Source organism: Bombina bombina, chromosome 4 (genome assembly GCF_027579735.1).
Source record: "Bombina bombina isolate aBomBom1 chromosome 4, aBomBom1.pri, whole genome shotgun sequence".
NCBI lineage: Eukaryota > Metazoa > Chordata > Amphibia > Anura > Bombinatoridae > Bombina > Bombina bombina.
The window spans coordinates 210,510,169-210,529,911 of NC_069502.1; the positions used below are offsets into that span (position 1 = coordinate 210,510,169).

The 19,743-nt window shown below is 38.3% G+C and overlaps 1 protein-coding gene across 4 annotated transcripts in view; it reads left to right on the top strand.

The window, feature by feature from the left end:
• LOC128656081 (alpha-1,4-N-acetylglucosaminyltransferase-like) overlaps positions 1-19,743 on the top strand; it is a 93,402-nt gene that overhangs the window by 71,343 nt on the left and 2,316 nt on the right. For all 4 annotated transcript variants that reach the window (XM_053709761.1, XM_053709760.1, XM_053709759.1 and 1 more), the window contains exon 2: positions 10,436-10,893. In XM_053709761.1, coding sequence (XP_053565736.1) covers positions 10,450-10,893 — 444 coding nt within the window. In that variant the 5' untranslated portion in view covers positions 10,436-10,449. The remainder of the gene's footprint in view (positions 1-10,435; positions 10,894-19,743) is intronic.

Sequence of the window (19,743 nt, forward strand, 5' to 3'; positions counted from 1 at the left end):
CCCCATAGGAAACAATGGGGCTGCGTTAGGAGCTGAACGCTGCTTTTTCGCAGGTGTTAGGTTTTTTTTCAGCTCAAACTGCCCTATTGTTTCCTATGGGGGAATCGTGCACGAGCACGTTTTTGAAGCTGGCCGCGTCCGTAAGCAACGCTTGTATTGAGAGTTGCAGTAGCGGTAAATATGCCTGTATGCTCCCTTTTTGGAGCCTAACGCAGCCTTTCTGAGAACTCTAAATACCAGCGTTGTTTAAAAGGTGCGGGGGAAAAAAACCACGCGTAGCTAACGCACCCCTTTGGCCGCAAAACTCTAAATCTAGGCGACTGTATGGTACAGTAAAAATTTTAATCCTAGCAGTATAGTATTTACTACGGAGTATAATGATCACTTTTCTGATATAGGGCTTGATTATGAGTGTTAGTTGAGCTAGAAATAAGATGTTTGAATTTGTTGGGTTGCGCTTATATTACGAATTGAAAGTAAACTGTTTTTGCTCTAGCCGTAACCCGACAAGCACAAAAAGCCAAAGTCAGAATATGGCGTGCACGTTCACATATTCCCCCATAGAAATTAAAGGGACAGTCTACTCCAGAAATTTTGTTGTTTAAAAGATTAAAATCCCTTTATTACCCATTCCCCTGTTTTGATTACCCAACACAGGGGAATGTGATTACATTGTATCTAAGCCTTTGCTTTTGTCAGACTTGCATTTAGCCAATCAGTGCCCTCTCACTTGTAAATCCACGGGCGTTGCTACAATGTTATCTGTATGGCACACATGAACTTACACCCTCTAGCTCTGAAAAACTGCCAAATGCATTGAAACAAGGGGCGGCCTTCAAGGTTTTAGAAATTAGCATATGCGCCTAACTATGTTTAGCTTTCAACAAAGAATACCAAGAGAACAAAGCAAATTTGATGATAAAAGTGAATTTTAACGTTGTTTAAAATTGCCTTCCCTATCTAAATCATGAAAGTTTAATTTTGACTAGACTGTCCCTTTAATGGGAAAAAAGTAAAAAAAAAAACCCCACTCTCGCGCAAACATGATTACATTCTTATTTGCACTAACTCAATGTAAAAATGTGAATATTTCACATTATAATGTTCTGCACATAATAGAATATATTCTATTTATTCATAAATAAATATTTCTACATATATATGATTTTTGTTTTGGTACAATATATATCTATACCTCGATATATATACATGATTTTATATAAGTATAGATATTTACAGCTATACATAGGAATATCTATTTAGAAATACATAGAACATATTCCCCTACGTGTATATGTATATATATATATATATATATATATATATACAACATATACATCTTTAGACATGTATATACATCTTTAGACATGTATTTTGTTTATGTACTATATGTATCTCAATATTAAAGCCCTTTGCCTGCCTCATATCTTTAAAACTTTTTTGTGCATTTTTTTAAAGTATTTTTTTGTTTAATAATAGATGGTGTTATTATTAGTGTAACTGTACTTTATAATGTATTTATGATGTGTTTTGTGACACTTTTATATTTCACAAAACTAATAACCAGAGCTCTGAAGTCGGAAGTAATCGTTCTAGCATTTACTTTCAACTTGTAATACAAGTGTAACCGCAATGAGTGCAAACCCTCAGGATAAACCCCTTATTGCTCGGGTGCAAACATTTGCGCTCCACTTCTAATAAAGCCCCTAGTTGGAATATTAAAGAAAATGATTTCTGTACTTTCCAGTGACCCTGTCTTAAAAAAAATAATTTAATTGATCAGGGCTGGTTTGTATCTAGAAAACCTTTGACCCTAGCTTCAAGATTATCCTCTAGTTTAGTTAGGAGATTGAAACATTCAAAAATACATGGTTGAACAAAAAGGGAAACTTTTTTGACTTGAGAGATGATGGAGGTTACAAGTGTATTAAAATATACAGCTTATAATAGATTTTATGACAAGCCCTTTTATGCTATCTGTAAAATGGTGTTTGCAGTATACCTGTTGGAATGCAAATTTTGCCACATTTAATATGTTGGAAAAACGACTAGGGAGGTCAGTACCCGAGCTTGTGAACATGCTAATGATATCAAAAACTATTTAAAAAGATTCCACTGTAGCAAGACATTTTAACTATGTGCATTTTACAAATGTTTCAAGTTTCACTATCAAGGACATTGATGTAGTGAGGATGCCACCTAGAGGAGGCAAACGGTAGAAGATACTAGACAAAAAATAACTTTCCGACAGACATCGATGAATGCTGACAGCATACGCTGTCGGCATTTATCATTGCACAAGCAGTTCTTGTGAACTGCTTCTGCAATGCCGCCCCCTGCAGATTGGCCGCTAGCAGGGGGTGTCAATCAGCCCAAACATATTGGATTGTGCGGATTGATGTACGCAGCCTCAGAGCAGGCGGACCAGTTATGGAGCAGCAGTCTTAAGACCGCTGCTTCATAACTGCTGTTTCCGGAAAGCCTTAAGGCTCGTGCAGAAACAGGGTCATCAAGCTTTATTCGGAGCTTGATAATTCAGCCCCACTGTGTCAAGTACTAGCAGTAGCACTGGAACAACTACAACAAATACTATAGCTATCACTGATTATATGTGAGGCAATGGCAAATAGCTCACAGAAGCACACAACTGTATAGCTTAAGTCAAAGTGATTAAAAATGGCTGAGCTTCCCTTGTCTCCCACCTCCATATGCTAGGTTAAAACTAGATTGGACATCCCTGTATGGCTTTGAAAGACTGACTTGCTGCCCCTAACATCAATCATTAGTAATACTCTGGCAGGATTGGACAGGGGATGTTGGAAAAATGAATGGTCAGACCTCCTGTATATCTTAAATAGTTAGCCAAACAATGTCAGCTTCTTCCCCTTTCCTCAGTTTCCTAGCGATTTGTTTTCTTGCTGAATGAACAAAATTTATAAAAAATAATGACACAAATCATTCATGCACCAGTTTTGTTCTCCTTTTTATTTGATTATTATGGATTTTGATGAATTTCTGCATTTATGCATAATCATGCGTATATCAAAAACACCTAAACCAGTTCACTATTTCTATTTTTGTACTCTTAAAGAATTTGAACTCAATTGTACATTAAGTGCCAGATTACAAGTGGCATGCTATTTAGCACACACACACTGCTGAAAGTAAACTTTTAACACCTGTGTGGGTTATCCAACATATTAGTAGTTGAAAGTAAATTGTTTATGTGCAAGTGAAACCTGACATGTTAACTTCAGGACTTCGGATATCGGATAAAACGGAATGAAAATGGTTTTTCTTGTTTTAAGGCATTTGAATAGAAAGGTTCCAAAGTGTATATATTTGTATACGTTTATATATGTGTTCGTATGTGTATATAAGTACGTATATACATATACATATATAAACACATAAAGACACATGTATATATAAATATATCTACATATATATATATATATATATATATATATTTATACAGACATATATATATATATATATATTATAGTTCCTTTTCATATACCATATACCTTTTAACCCTTATAAAATATTTTTATCAAAATGTATATAAATAATGTTTATGCGATAGTGTATATATGAGTGTAACACTTTATTTCAATGTATTTATGTTGTGTTTGATGCACATTTTTTAAACTCTTACTCTTTAGACTAGGGGGCCAAATTATCAAGCTCCGAATTGAGCTTGATGCCCCTGTTTCTGCGCGAGCCTTCAGCTCTGAGGCTGCGGACATAAATCCGCCTGATCCTATATGATCGGGCTGATTCACACCCCCTGCTAGCAGCCGATTGGCCGGGAATCTGCAGGGCGCGGCATTGCACAAGCACAAGCAGTTTACAAGAACTGCTTGTGCAATGATAAATGCAGACAGCGTATGCTGTCGGCATTTATTCTTGTGCGGCGGACCTGATATGCTACATCGGCCCCTAGGTCTCCACTCGTGCTAACCCGATGCATGCAAATTTAGAAATTGACGGCCAGATTACGAGTTTTGCGTTAGAGGCTATGCGGTGCTAATGAGTAGTTTTCTCTCACCGCTCACTTACCTTCAGCGCTGGTATTACGGGTTTTTACAAACCCGGCGTTAAAAGGCAAGAAGTGAGCATTGAGCAAAATTGTGCTCCTTACCGCACTCTAATACCAGCGCTGCTTAAGTCAGCGGTGAGCTGGTCGTACGAGCTTGTGCATGATTTCCCCATAGGAATCAACGGGGAGAGCTGGCTGACAAAAAGTCTGACACCTGGAAAAAAGCAGCGTAAAACTCAGTAACACAGCCCCATTGATTCCTGTGGGGAAACACATTTTATGTTTACACCTAACACCCTAACATGAACCCCGAGTCTAAACACCCCTAATCTTATACTTATTAACCCCTAATCTGCTGCCCCTGACACCGCCACCACCTACATTATACTTATTAACCCCTAATCTGCTGCCCCCAACATTGTCGCCACATACATTATACTTATTAACCTCTAATCTACCACTACGGACATCGCCGCCACTATAATAAACATATTAACCCCTAAACCGCCGCACTCCCGCCTCAAAAACATTAGTTAAATATTATTAACCCCTAATCTGCCGTCCCTAACATCACTGCCACCTACCTACATTTATAAACCCCTAATCTGTCACCCCCAATGTTGCCGCCACTATACTAAATGTATTAACCCCTAAACCTAAGTCTAACCCTAACCCTAACACCCCCTAACTTAAATATAATTACAATAAATCTAAATAAAAATTAATATTATTACATAAATAATTCCTATTTAAAACTAAATACCTATAAAAAAACCCTAAGCTAGCTACAATATAACTAATAGTTACATTGTAGCTAGCTTAGGGTTTATTTTTATTTTACAGGCAAGTCTGTATTTATTTTAACTAGGTAGAATAGTTATTAAATAGTTATTAACTATTTAATAACTACCTAGCTAAAATAAATGCAAATTTACCTGTAAAATAAAACCTAACCTAAGTTACAATAACACCTAACACTACACTACAATTAAATAAATTAACTAAATTAAAAACAATTAAATAAATTAAATTATATTAGCTAAATCACAAAAAACAAACAAACAAACACTAAATTACAGAAAATAATAAACAAATTACAAGATATTTAAACTAATTACACCTAATCTAATAGCCCTATCAAAATAAAAAGCTCCCCCAAAATAAAAAAACCATAGTCTAAACTAAACTACCAATAGCCCTTAAAAGGGCCTTTTGCGGGGCAAAGAAATCAGCTCTTTTACCTAAAAAAAAAATACAAACAGCCCCCCAACAGTAAAACCCATCACCCAAACAACCAACCCCCCAAATAAAATACTAACTAAAAACACCTAAGATCCCCTTTGCCCTGAAAAGGGCATTTGGATGGGCATTGCCATTTAAAGGGCAGTTAGCTCTTTTGCGGCCCAAAGCCCTAACCTAAAAATAAAACCCATCCAATACACCCTTAAAAAACACTAACCCCCTGAAGATCGACTTACTGTTCTGAAGATCGGACATCCATACTCAAGGAAGCGGCAGAAGTCTTCATCCAACCGAGCCCAAGTCCTCAAAGAAGCCGGGAGAAGTCTTCATCCAAGCCGGGCGAAGTGGTCCTCCAGACATGCAGAAGTCTTCATCCAGACGGCATCTTCTATCTTCATCCATCAGACGCGGAGAGGCTCCATCTTCAAGACATCCTCTTCATCCGGAGTCTTCTTACAGAATGACGGTTCCTTAAAGTGACGTCATCCAAGATGGTGTCCCTTAGATTCCGATTGGCTGATAGAATTCTATCAGCCAATCGGAATTAAGGTAGAAAAAATCCTATCGGCTGATGCAATCAACCAATAAGTTCAATCCTATTGGCATCCAACTATTCTACCTAGTTAAAATAAATCCAAACTTGCCTGTAAAATAAAAATAAACACTAAGCTAGCTACAATGTAACTATTAGTTATATTGTAGCTAGCTTAGGGTTTATTTTATAGGTAAGGGTTTAGTTTTAAATAGGAATAATTAAGCTAATAATAGTAATTTTGTTTAGATTTATTTAAATTATATTTAAGTTAGGGGGTGTTAGGATTAGGGTTAGACTTAGGTTTAGGGGTTAATAAATTTAGAATAGTGGCGGCGACGTTGGGGGCAGCAGATTAGGGGTTGATAAGTATAATGTTGGTGGCGGCGATATTAGGGACGGCAGATAATGGGTTAATAATATTTAACTAGTGTTTGCGAGGGGGGAGTGCAGCAGTTTAGGGGTTAAAATGCTTATTCTAGTGGCGGCGATGTCCGGAGTGGCAAATTAGGGGTTACAAATTTTATTTTAGTGTTTGTGATGCGGGATAAACTCGGTTTAGGGGTTATTAGGTAGTTTATGGGTGTTAGTGTACTTTAGAAATTTAGTTATGAGTTTTATGTTATGGTGTTGTACCATAAAACTCTTAACTACTGACTTTAAAATGCGTTACGGATCTTGGAGGTAGAGGGTGTACCGCTCACTTTTTGGCCTCCCAGGACAGACTTGTAATACCGGCACTATGGAAGTCCCATAGAAAAATGACTTTACGAAGTTTACGTAAGTCATCTTGCGGTAAGGCCAAAGAAGTGTGCGGTGCCCCTAAACCTGCAAGGCTCGTAATACCTGCGGTAGTGAAAAAGCAGCGTTAGGACCTGTTAATGCTGCTTTTTCAGCCTAATGCACAACTCGTAATCTAGCCATGAGATTGCCCTTGAGCAAATGCTTTTCCTTTCAACTTGTAATACACGCACAAGATATTGAAAAATTAACCTTATAATAGGAACATTGCTTAGACTTAAACAATTTTAAACCTAAAGTAAAACAATATAGCAAAGTAACAAATACAGGTATTTGAGTATCTTTAATGAGCTATATAAAAAAAGCTAAAATGTGTTTTCAAAAGGTCAAGGATATTAAATTAGAAAGTCTTTAAATTATGGCCTTGAAAAATAGTTCCTGATGGCCTGAAATACTTCTGTTGTTTTTCTCCCATACAAAGTGATGGTGAAGTTAACTGAATACAAAATCCAGTAGAAAATCAATAACTGGCTTGCTTAAGTTTCTGAATATTTTAAAATACTTTCACATTTTTTAAAAAAATCAATAAAAAGAGAGACATTATGCAAAACTATTTGCATGGCTATACTGATGGATAGAAATAAACAACGTATACATATTAGCCATAGTTCTTTACATTTTTCATATAAGCTTTGAATACTTTGATTTGTCATATACATAAGAAATAATTCAGAAACGTATTTTCCTATAATGTGTTAATACCTCATGGGATACATGGTTAATCTTTTGTACTTTAATTGCATATTGTATTTGTTTGTTTTATGTACAAATACAAAACACATGGGCACTATATAGCTCTACACCATTTTATGTCAAAAGAATTATTTTGAAAATGAACACTTTTTTTAGACTAGTATATATCAAAAATACCCAAACCAGTTCACTTTTTCTATTTTTGTACTCTTTGTCCAATTCGAAATCAAGGTATAAAATTAAGTGAAATTTCAGTCATAGATTTTATAACTTTTCTTCATTTTGTTATCCAAGTAGATAAACTAGTAATTTTCCCATTTTTTTAATTTCTTAGAAGGCATAGGGCTCCATTTATAAAGCTGCAGATGCAGAAGGTAAGAGTTTAACCCTTTGAATGCTAAGCACTTTCCCACCTGGGTGCTAAGGTGATTTAAGTTTTTATTTTTAAATTATTTAGTTTAATTTTTTTTTTTTAACTTTTGTATTTTTTTTCCAGATCCCCAAAGGTTAGGCGATTACCTTTCCAACGGTGGGTCTTGAGGGTCTGTAGCTGCTTAGATGCCTGAGATACAGGCGTCTAAGCAGCATGCCTCCTTTCCCTATACTTTGTATTGTAAATTTTTTATTAAAGTTGCACAGTGACGTCATTACATCCTCGTGCAAAACGTGAAGCCCCGGCGATGCCTGTCACTGTGCATGGAATGGTTGGGAGCGCCCATATCTCCCCCAAGGTGGGAGAGTGCTAGCGACGGCTCTGAGCCGTCATTAGCACCAGAGTGGGAAACTTGGCAACGGCTCAGAGCCGTCATTAGCACTCAAGGGGTTAATTTTGGTATGGTCAGTCCTGATTGTAAGAGAATAGAAAAAGGCGAAGTTGTTGTATTGACACAAAAACAAGAGTAGTATAAAAAATAAGAGATTAATTAACAACTGCCACAGTAAACACTGGAACACAGTTTATATAACTACAAGTATTAATTTAATACATTGGGGGGTGCTCTGAATATCAAAAGCACCAACTACCCTAAGTAACTCTTTCGACAAGCTCCCCTGTAATATAAATGCCAACCAAACTAGATCAAAGCTCAACTCACTATGGGGCATATCTATCAAGCTCCGTATGGAGCTTGAGGGCCCGTGTTTCTGGCGAGCCTTCAGACTCGCAAGAAACACCAGTTATGGAGCAGCGGTCTAAAGACCACCACTCCATAACTTGTCCGCCTGATCTGAGGAGGCGGACAGAAATCGCGGCAATTCAACATAATTGAATACGATCAGGTTGATTGACATCCCCAGCAGGGGGGGCATTGCACCAGCAGTTCACAAGAGCTGCTGGTGCAATGCTGAATGTGGAGAGCATATTGCCATCCGCCTTCAGCGAGTTCTGACGGACATGATCCGCAATGTCAGATCATGTTGGACAGGCCAGTCATAAATAGGCCCCTATATATGATCTGTGATATTATTATATAATCCATAAATTAGACATAAACGTTCTATGCCTATGTATGGGGAGGATCCTCTAATGCTCCAAGAATTGTTAATGTTGCATTAACTCTATCCCACAACTATAGTCCAATCACTACAGATCTCTATTACATACTGAAAATAACAATTTGGCCCTACACCTCTCAATTGCAATACATTTCTAACTCGCTCTATTTCATTAACCCTAAACCCAAATATGTACCCTAGGTAACCATAATGACAACTTTATCCTCACTAAAATTAGACCCCAACATTTAAAGGGTCAGTAAATTCACACATTGTTAAAGCTTACGCTTTCTTCCTCTATAACATTACATTTGAACCGCATTGTTAATTTTAAAATAATATTAATTTTAAAATGTTTTATTAAATATTAATTTTTCTAGTCTAACTGTTAATGGACGTCCGTACTCCAACCCCTCCATGACATCTCAAATGTGGGCGGTATAGACCAACTCTGTACTTCCCACATACTAATGAAGTGACCCCCAGTTTTCCTACCACTGAAGCTCGCTCACGCTTCTGTGTCAACAGAGCGGCTTTTTATTCTGACAATGCTACTGTGCATGTGTCTATGTCACATATATACATCAATACCATATGCAGAGCTTCACTATTTTCTTTAGATAGATGCGTCTTCTGAAGAATCAAATACACAATTGCAAAATTTGACGTGTGCTCTATTATATACAATGTTGGAAGCATCGATCGCTTCCCGTGAACATAGGATTATGAGCATGCACATAACTCAGAAAAGAGGAAAACTGAAGTAGATGATGTCATTGTGCGCGTGTTCACTAATCTGGTGCAAAGTGCGACAGATATCATCACTATAGGTTGATCTCTAATTCTTCAAAACTAGAAAAAAAAGTGGTGGTTTTGTAGCCAGACAGTGAACACACAAGGGGTAAAATTTTGGCGATCAAATAAATAGTATAAAAAAAAGTTTTTTTAAAAATTGATGAATGAAACTTATGTTGAATACATGTTGCACATGTAAGTTTTAGGTTTAAATTTCGGAGTATACTGTCCCTTTGAAGGATTCTTTATAATTCATACAGGCTTGGCACTGTATGGTCACAAGCATGCAATAGCTATAAAGACATACATTTGCCTAGAGGATTTTTATGTTTGTAAAATAAGGTCCAGTTTACTGGGAGAGTTTATAATAGAAGGAGCAACAAAGTGGATGATAACTGACAGTAAAGAGAGAAATGATTTTGCTTACTGATATATTATAATTCCTTGAACACAAGATTAGATGAAACAAATTATATTCTATATGTAAAGATTGCAATAGCATTTATCTGTCTCATATACTTTAATGGAGAATCTTGTTGGGAAAAAAAATGAAAAAAAAATTATAGGATATTCTCGGGAGTGCCTAAAACAAAAGATTGTATGATTAGCTGCACGTGCAAATGAAAGCAGAATCAGAGCTAGTATAACCTAAAGAAAGACGAATCCCGCCCAAATCTGAAATTTAAGATTGTGAATAAAAGGGGACTTTCTAAATCTGAAAAGAATTTGACATTATTTTATTTTCTCCAGTGTTTCTTTATATGACCATAACCTTACTACATTTACATTTTTATCTACAGACTTTCATGAAGCCATTTTGTTTCTTTTTCTTGCAGATTGATCAACAGATATGTTAACCAAGAAAAATACCATACGTATCTTTGGTTTGTTATTACTCATGATAGGCATAGGCTACATATATAAAGGGATTTTTAAAGAGAGCACCTCTTTTATACCGTTTGTTGATATTTTCTCAAAAGAAAGCACAAACCTAAATATTTTAGGTTCAAGCAACCCTCTAAATCAAGGAAATGGCATCATATTTCTGGAGACCAGGGACGTATTGACACCAACTCATTTAGTCACATGCGCTGTTGAATCAGCAGCCCGTGTATACCCTGATCGCCCTGTCGTTCTCTTCATGAAAGGATTGGTCAATGTAACTTTAGAAGATGATCAAAAAAAAGTACGGGCACGTTTTCCAGCTCTCTCATCATTTGAGAATGTCTACATTTTCTCTTTGAAAATGGAGGAAATATTTAAGGATACACCTCTTTTCTCCTGGTATTTAAAGGTAAGATAGTGTTAGCATATGACCACAAAACTAAAATAGGACATGTGTGCATCAAGACTGATAATATCCATAAATATTTTGATGTATAGCCCAATCAGAACACTAGTTTGGGTGAAACACGTGTAGCTGTTCTGCTTATTTTGCATCTCTGATAGCCCTCCATAACAACTCTGTATGAACTACATTATTAAATAAGACCTACCGTTTAGCCACTAGCGTCTGGTGTATACCGACCTGTTTCAACATCATCCTGCATTTGGTTGTGCCATCGTTGATCATGAGAAAGTTACTCAATTAACATTAATGTTGGATTGGATAAAGGTTTTTACCTTGTCACTCTGGGGACTGCTATAAAATTCTGCATACTAATCAAGACTTGCTTAACACGCTTTGGTAGCTACCTTTGCAGGACATTATTTGTGTTTTCTTTTCACAGGTTCTAAACTGGTCCATTGTCCTCAATTGTGAGGAAGGTATACATTACTTTTGTTATTTTTGTTTGAGTACAGTGCCTTTATTTCTTTTGTTATTTAATTGTTGGAAATTAAAGGATGTTGAAAATTCTCACACTCAGTCTCTGGAACTGTCTTTTTGGCCTTAGCCTTCCACACTTTATATTTGCTTAATGAGCTAGTGCTGGTCAAAGGTATAGCTGGTTGTTGCTCTTTTTCTATTTTATTTAAATTTCTCTTACCTCCGTGCACCGGATGAAAGTTCAATTTTTGTTTCATCTGTGCTCAGCAACTAATTACATCTTGTTAAAGCTGGTATAACTTTGTCATATTTTAACTTATATTCACATTACATCCATATTTTAGAAGCCACTTTAGGAAAGTAGGCATGACTAATAAAAAACAGCTCTGAAAATTTCCTTTTTATAGAATTTTAAATTACATTTGATACAGTGTTGAGTAAATGGCTAGCTGCATTAAATGAGGATTTGGTGCTCATTGAACCATTTAGTTATATAATCCTTATGTATTATATACATAATTATGTTTTCCGGAGGTTTATTCTTAGCTTCATTGGGCCTCCTGTGAGCCCCATGTTTCTGGCTTGTTCAATTTGTAATAATACTAGTCATGACAGACTGAATTCTTATAATATAATCTAACCCAATGTGTGAAAAGGCAATATTAAATGTCCAAATGGAGAGCAAATTCACAACCAAGAATAACATCTTACCCTAGGAGACTTGTGTGTGAAAGAGTTGTAAAATCTATTTCAAAGAATAAATTCACAGGTACAGTGCTATAGTTCAGTAAAATACATTTTGTATATCGTTTAAGTGCTAAGCCAATCCAAGGTATTGCATTTTAAAAGTCCAAAGCCCAGCAGCAAATGCCTGAAAAGTATTTTCCGATGGATTGGAATAGCTGAGTTAAATTGTCCCCATTAAATTAAAGGGGTTGTTCCTGAGCCATGAATTCATTTGGAAAGTGAAAGGTTAATGGGTTATTAGGAAGGGGGAGGGTGAATTGATTTTGAGGTTTATGGGCCGAATTATCAAGCTTCGAATGGAGCTTGATGCCCTTGTCTCTGCACGAGCCTACGTTCTTAAGACCGCTGCTCCATAACTGGTCTGCCTACTATGAGGCTGCGGACATCAATCCGCCCAATCTCATACGATCAGGCTGATTGACAACCCCTGCTAGCGGTCTGGCACAAGCAGTTTACAAGAACTGCTTGTGCAATAATAAATGCCGACAGCGTATGCTTTCAGCATTCATCGATGTCTGTCGGACACGATCCGCTGAGCGGATCATGTCGGACAGAGAGATGGTAAATCGGCCCCTATATCTTAAAAAACCCTGGAAAAATCCAATCAAAGCAATTCACATAGGGATTTTGTTGAATCTGAATGGACCCAAATGATCCTTACTCTGATAAAATATAAATTTGCAGGTATTCAAATAAATAGGAAAACTACAACCTACAGCCTATAGCTGAAAAGTTGCTGGGTAATAGTGGATTGTGATTAGAACACAAATAAAAGAAAGAAATGTAGACTCCAAAATTGTACTCTTGCCTCATACCTTACAGGGACATGAAACCCGATTTTTTTCTTTCACGATTCTGAAATTGCATGCAGTGTAAAACATCATTTCAATTTATTTATATTATCAAATATGCTTCATTATCTTGGTATCCTTTCCTTTGTTAAAGAAGCAGCAATGCACTACTGGGAACATTGGATAAGCCAATAAGATGAGACATATATGTGCAGCCACCAATCAGCAACTACTGAGCCTACAAAACAAATGAGATAATAGAAGTAAATTGGAAAGTTGCTTAAAATCACATGCTTCATCTGAATCATGAAAGAAAAAAGTTGGGGTTAATGTCCCTTTAAGTATGTACCTTAAATGGATCCTATAAACGTTATGGAATACAAGAAAAAATGTATCAAGCACTGGCAGACGTTTTTATCTTATTTATTGCAAAACACACAGCTAAAATTAACAACAGTAGAAATGCATAGGAGGTGGATACAGCGTCATGTGACCCCACAAAATGTAACTAGAAATATTACGCTTGTTCTACATAACCGTTAAATTTTGTGGGACCACATGACGCTGTACATTAAATTGTTTAATAGAATCCGCCCTATACTGTAAAATTAGAAAATTTGGAATTCACATATTTTATTATATTTGTAAAACTTGTATGTTGGTTTGTTTTTCCCAATTCACAATTTACACTGCGCGCGCATGCGCACTGAAGGCAACTCGCCTGTAGAAATCATGGACCCTCTGATGCAGCTTATTAAGCTGATCGTGAGGAGTTGGGTCGTGTGCACATGCACGGTATTGTGTGCGCATGTGCAATGCAGTCTAATGGCCATATAATTCCTTGACCCTTTGCTTAGACCGAAACAGCTGATTTTGGGAGGTTGGGCCATTTGTTAAACTGATCTCGGCACAGAGCACAGGGGTAAAGCAGAGTCACCAGGGTATAAATTAGAGGCACATTGCATGTAGGTTGTGCTGCAGTCTTCTTGGCAGCTTCTCTGTCATTTGGATTTGCCAGTGCTCCAGTTGCTGACAGTTTCTGAGATTTGGCCTACACATATACAGAGTACCTTTCCTGCACCCATTAATGTCTTCTGTGCCTCAACTATTGATCCTTCTGGACGTATTGGAATATACAGCTGGCAGGGAGATGCAGCAGATGTCAGTGAACAGAGTTTGCTAGTGCTACAACTAAAAGACAGCATCGAGGTTTGTGATCTGACTTTTTATCAGCAGTGGACATTGCTGTTGAGATGAACACTTGATGATATAAACTGTATGTATGCTGGCTATGGCCTGGCACAAATCTCCACAATAATACTACAGCTTCTCTACACACATCCTTGAATTATGGTTAAAATGTCTCCAACTCCTATGCATTTCTACTGTTGCTAATTTTAGCTGTGTGTTTTGCAACAAACTATATAAAATTGTCTATCAGTGCTTGATACATTTTTCTTGTTTTCAATAAAGTTGATGGGACTAATTTAAGTTACATACTTAGGGCAGAAGGCAAGAGTGCAATTTTAGAGTCTAAATTGTTTTTTTTTTTATTTGTATTCTAATTTCTGTTTTTTACTCCAGCACCACTATTACCATATGCTTATTGCCTGCCTTTCCTAATTCCTTGAGAATAATTGTATTTTTGTGTTCTACTCTAATAGTGGACAGTGAGCTACCATAAATGAGCCACTCAAAAATGTTGTAGCTCAAGTACTGCAGCAACTTCCAAGTAATAGCAACAGATTTAATTTTTTACGGGACTCACCAGGACACAATAGTTACAGTATCCGTATCCTATGACCGTGACAACTCTGTGTGACATTACTGCTGCTGACCTCTTTCTTCAAGAATCTAAAAAGCACTTTCACAGCTGATTTTATTTGCATAAACATAAATTAGTTACTCTTCCTACTCAAATAAATCTAACGGTTGCTGTCCTAGTCCCCCTCAAAACAATTAACTCACAGGCACTCACTGCAATTAAATCTAACCATATTGACCCCCCCTCCATCAATTGACCTTGCAAATTATGTGTTTGTGTTGCTTATTTATTTATTTAATTACATTATATATGAACCTAGGAATGGGTGGAAACTTAAATGTATTCTAAAACGATGAAGTAACCCTTCTAATGAGGAAGTAACCCTTCAAAGAGGAAGTAACCATTCTAATAAGAAGTAACCCTTCTAATGAGGAAGTAACCCTTCTAATAAGAAGTAACCCTTCTAATGAGGAAGTAACCCTTCTAATAAGAAGTAACCCTTCTAATGAGGAAGTAACCCTTCTAATAAGAAGTAACCCTTCTAATGAGGAAGTAACCCTTCTAATAAGAAGTAACCCTTCTAATAAGGAAGTAACCCTTCAAAGAGGAAGTAACCATTCTAATAAGAAGTAACCCTTCTAATGAGGAATTAACCCTTCTAATAAGAAGTAACCCTTCTAATGAGGAAGTAACCCTTCTAATAAGAAGTAACCCTTCTAATGAGGAAGTAACCCTTCTAATGAGGAAGTAACCCTTCTAATAAGAAGTAACCCTTCTATGATTTCAGAAGTTAGTAGAGCAGAAATTTAGAAGTTAGCATAGCTTTAAAATGTTATGAAAATGTAAATATCTTATAGTTAAATATTTTCTTAAATTAAAAAACTCCTGTGACCCCTTGCATTAAGTGCTTTCTCAACATCAAAATAAACTTCATTATCTCTCCTTCAGCAATGTTTTACCTTAGGAAGCACATAGCACCTAAAAACTCCATTTATTGTACTGGATTTTACCTACTACAATTAACATCTTACATGCCCAACTTCCTCTAACAACTAAACATTAACCAGAACCTCCATCCTTTGTGGGTACCCCTTCTACACTTGATTTAGCCACAGTACTCCAATACTCCCAGCACCTAAACTCTAAATTTTACCTTATCCAACTACATTAACCCCTGCTACACAGGATTCTTTTCACCTCCCTTAAACCTTACCTCCTGAACCCCTTACCTTAACTCTTAACTGTGCTTTGCCCCTACTGCACTAAACCTCAATACATTAAAAGTCATTGTATTAACCTCTCTAAATGCAACTTATCAATGGCTTCTTAGATGCACCATTCATCTTATTACTAACCACAACCATCCTAACCATGAAACATTTTCCACTTTAAAACACCTATTCAGAGGGCCTGTGCTCCCACTAGGCAAGTTAGACAGCCGCCTAGGGCACAGCGGCGGTGCTGTGACTGCTGTCAATATCAGATCATTGTGTGTCACAGTCTAATCCACCTTAAGACGCTGCTGCAGCTATCCCTGAGCAACCATATTATGCGGCACAGGCTAATGACATCACTCCTGGCGGATGGGCTGTAGTAACACAGTCTTCCACCTGGCACTCACTTTACCTACTTTTTTAACGCTCCTTGAACTTCTTTAATTTCTTACACCCCTCCTGTGCCAGTCATGAAGCATCTTCCCCTTCACTCTGGGCTCACAGCCTCACACAGTTGTGTGTTTTCTCTTCTCCTGCTTGTTGTTAAGATTTTGCAGCTCAGGGCTCTGACATGGGTTTGACCCTTGCATTGCTTCTCTATGTGTTGCCCCTGGTACTCCTGGACTGGCTGTGCTACCTGCACCTGCCGGTGTCTCTGGGGATACTGTGCTTGAACACTGCCTGCTGGTAGGTGCTGGCTGCTGGTTATGGCAACACCAAGAAAGGTGCTGCAGGCGAAGGGAAAAATACTGACAATGTTTATTACAGGTAAGCGATCTGTGATGACCTACCCTATATCAAGTAGAACTTATTACCAGAAATCTCTGAGATAATATGCCCAGCAAATGTACATGGATTGGTATTATGGAACCCATAGTGTACCTTTAATATGTGTGTAATAGTATTTTTGCTGAGATAAAATTGAAATTTCATCAATATCCCTTCCCAGACTTTCTAATTTGTCTGTTCTACTAAAAATTAAACATTTTATATTTCAGTGCTATACTTATATGCCACTTTAACAGAAGAATAAATCTCCTAACCCATCTCCCTCCCTCCCTCTCCCTCCCTCCCTCCCTCCCTCCCTCCCTCTCTCCCTCCCTCCTTCCCTCTCTCTCTCCCTCCCTCCCTCTCTCTCTCTCTCTCTCTCTCTCCCTCCCTCCCTCCCTTCCCTCCCTCCCTTCTCCCTCCCTCTCCCTCCCTCCCTCCCTCCCTCCCTCTCCCTCTCTCCCTCCCTCCCTCTCTCTCTCTCTTGCCCTCCCTTCCTCTCCCTCTCTCTCTCTCTCTCTCGCCCTCTCTCCCTCCCTCTCCCTCCACCATCCCTACCTGCCCTACACACAAACAGCCCCCAGCTCACCCTACCTGCCCTACACACACACCCACAGCCCCCAGCTCACCCTATCTGCCCTACACATACACCTACACACACAGCCCCAGTTCACCCTAGCTGCCCTACACACCTACACACACAGTCCCGAGCTCACTCTAGCTGCCTATCTTTCACACACCTACACACACAGCCCCCAGCTCACCCTAGCTGCCTATCTTTTACACACCTACACACACAGCCCCCAGCTCACCCTAGCTTCCTATCTTTCAAACACCTACACACACAGCCCCCAGCTCAACCTAGCTGCCTATCTTTCACACACCTACACACACAGCCCCCAGCTCACCCTAGCTGCCTATCTCTCACACAGCTACACACACAGCCCTCAGATCACCCTAACTGTCTATCTCTCACACACCTACACACACAGCCCCCAGCTCACCCTAGCTGCCTAACTTTTACACACATTCATTCACAGCCCTCAGCTCACCCTAGCTTCCTATCTCTCATACACCAACACACACAGTCCCCAGCTCACCATAGCTGCCTATCTTTCACACACCAACACACACAGCCCCATCTCACCCTAGCTGCCTATCTCTCACACACCTACACACACAGTCCCCAGCTCACCCTAGATGCCTATCTTTCCCACACCTACACACACAGCCCCCATCTCACCCTAGCTTTATATCTCTCATACACCTACACACACAGCCCCAAGCTCAGCCTAGCTGCCTATCTTTCACACACCTACATACACAGCCCCCAGCTCACCCTAGCTGCCTATCTCTCATACACCTACACGCACAGCCCCTAGCCCACCCTAGCTGCCTATCTCTCATACACCTACAAACACAGCCCCTAGCTCACCCTAGCTGCTTATCTCTCACACACCTAAATACACAGCCCCCAGCTCACCCTAGCTGCCTATCTCTCACACACATACACACACAACCCCCAGCTCGCCCTAGCTGCCTATCTATCACACACCTACAAACACAGACCCCAGCTCATCTTAGCTGCCCTCTTACACAAACAGCCCCCTGTTCACCCTACCTGCCTCTCCCTCTCACACACACAGCCCCCTGCTCACCCTACCTGCCCTAAACACACACATCATGCATTCCCCATATCACCCTATCTGCTCCTCTCACATGAACAGTAAGGACAGTGATAGGAAGCATCCCATTTCACCTAGGGCTATTTTTTAAGTTTATACTCATTGTTATTATTATTAATAAAAATAATAATAATATGCACTAGCAGTTTCATATTTTGTTACTTTAATTAATTATTTTTTAATGGGGAAAGGAAGCTGCCATGATGATAACTTAAGTTCTCAGCTGGCTTTCTGTCTCATGATTTTTGCAGCCAATGTCCTCTATTGAGCATGGACAAAAAAATGACTTCCTATTGCAAGTGCAAATGACTGTTAGCGCACGTGTTTAGTGCATGTGTATCCTATGAAGCCAGCTGAAATTCTGGAATATTTGTTTTAATTTTTTTTTAATTGCTATTTATTGTGTGTTCCCATACGCAGTTCAAGGTAATGACTTTCACTGTAAATAAAATGATACTGGTATCAGGAAATACTAGAATCAGAATATTATTAAAAAAAAAAGGACAATCATTTTCAGTAGTAGTTTATACTTTGGGCTCTATTTATCAAGCTGTGTGTGCAGCTTTGGAGCATCTTTGGTTTAGGCACACATGAGTGAGTCTGCAGCCGACAGTTAAAGGAACATGAAACACAATTTTTTTTCATGATTCACATAGAGTATGTAGTCTTAATTAAATTTCCAATCTAATTTATTTTGTTCTATTTGCATCCTTTTTTTAAAACTATACGTAGGTTGGCTCAGAAGCTTGTGATTGGTGGCTGCACATATAATTGCCATTCAGCTAACTTCCAGTAGTACTTTGCTGCTCCTTCAACAAAGGATACCAAGAGAATGAAGCAAATTAGATAACAGAAGTACAATGGGAAGTTGTTTAAAATTGTGTGCTCTGTCTGAATCATGAAAGAAAAATTTTGGGTTTCCCTTTAAGAACCAGAGATCATTAGACCACCATTTCCAAACCTGTATGCCAGCTCTTAGCTGGTGGATTAAAATCACCCCAGATAAGTCAGACCAGGGCGGTTGACAGCCCCTGCTTGAATGCAATTGGCTGCATGTGAGCACGGGGTGGCATTGCACAAGCAGCCACAGCATACTTCTGCCTGCTGCCCGTGATTCTAGGTGGACAGGTTCTTGGAAGTGAACATTGTCAGTCTGGTTATTGTTAAATGTGGCAAATTTGAATTGCCGTTTATGAAAAGGTATTATTGTACATAAGTAGTATTATTTTACCACCTCTTCTAATAGGCAGTTCAACAAAATGACTACTAATGTAAACAATAATTGAAGCAATAATTAGAACATCACAATATTAAAAAAATGGACAATAATTTTCAGTAGTAGTACATACTTCAAATTGTCTATTAGAAGATGAGGTATTTGTGCATAGTTGATATAATGGTCATCA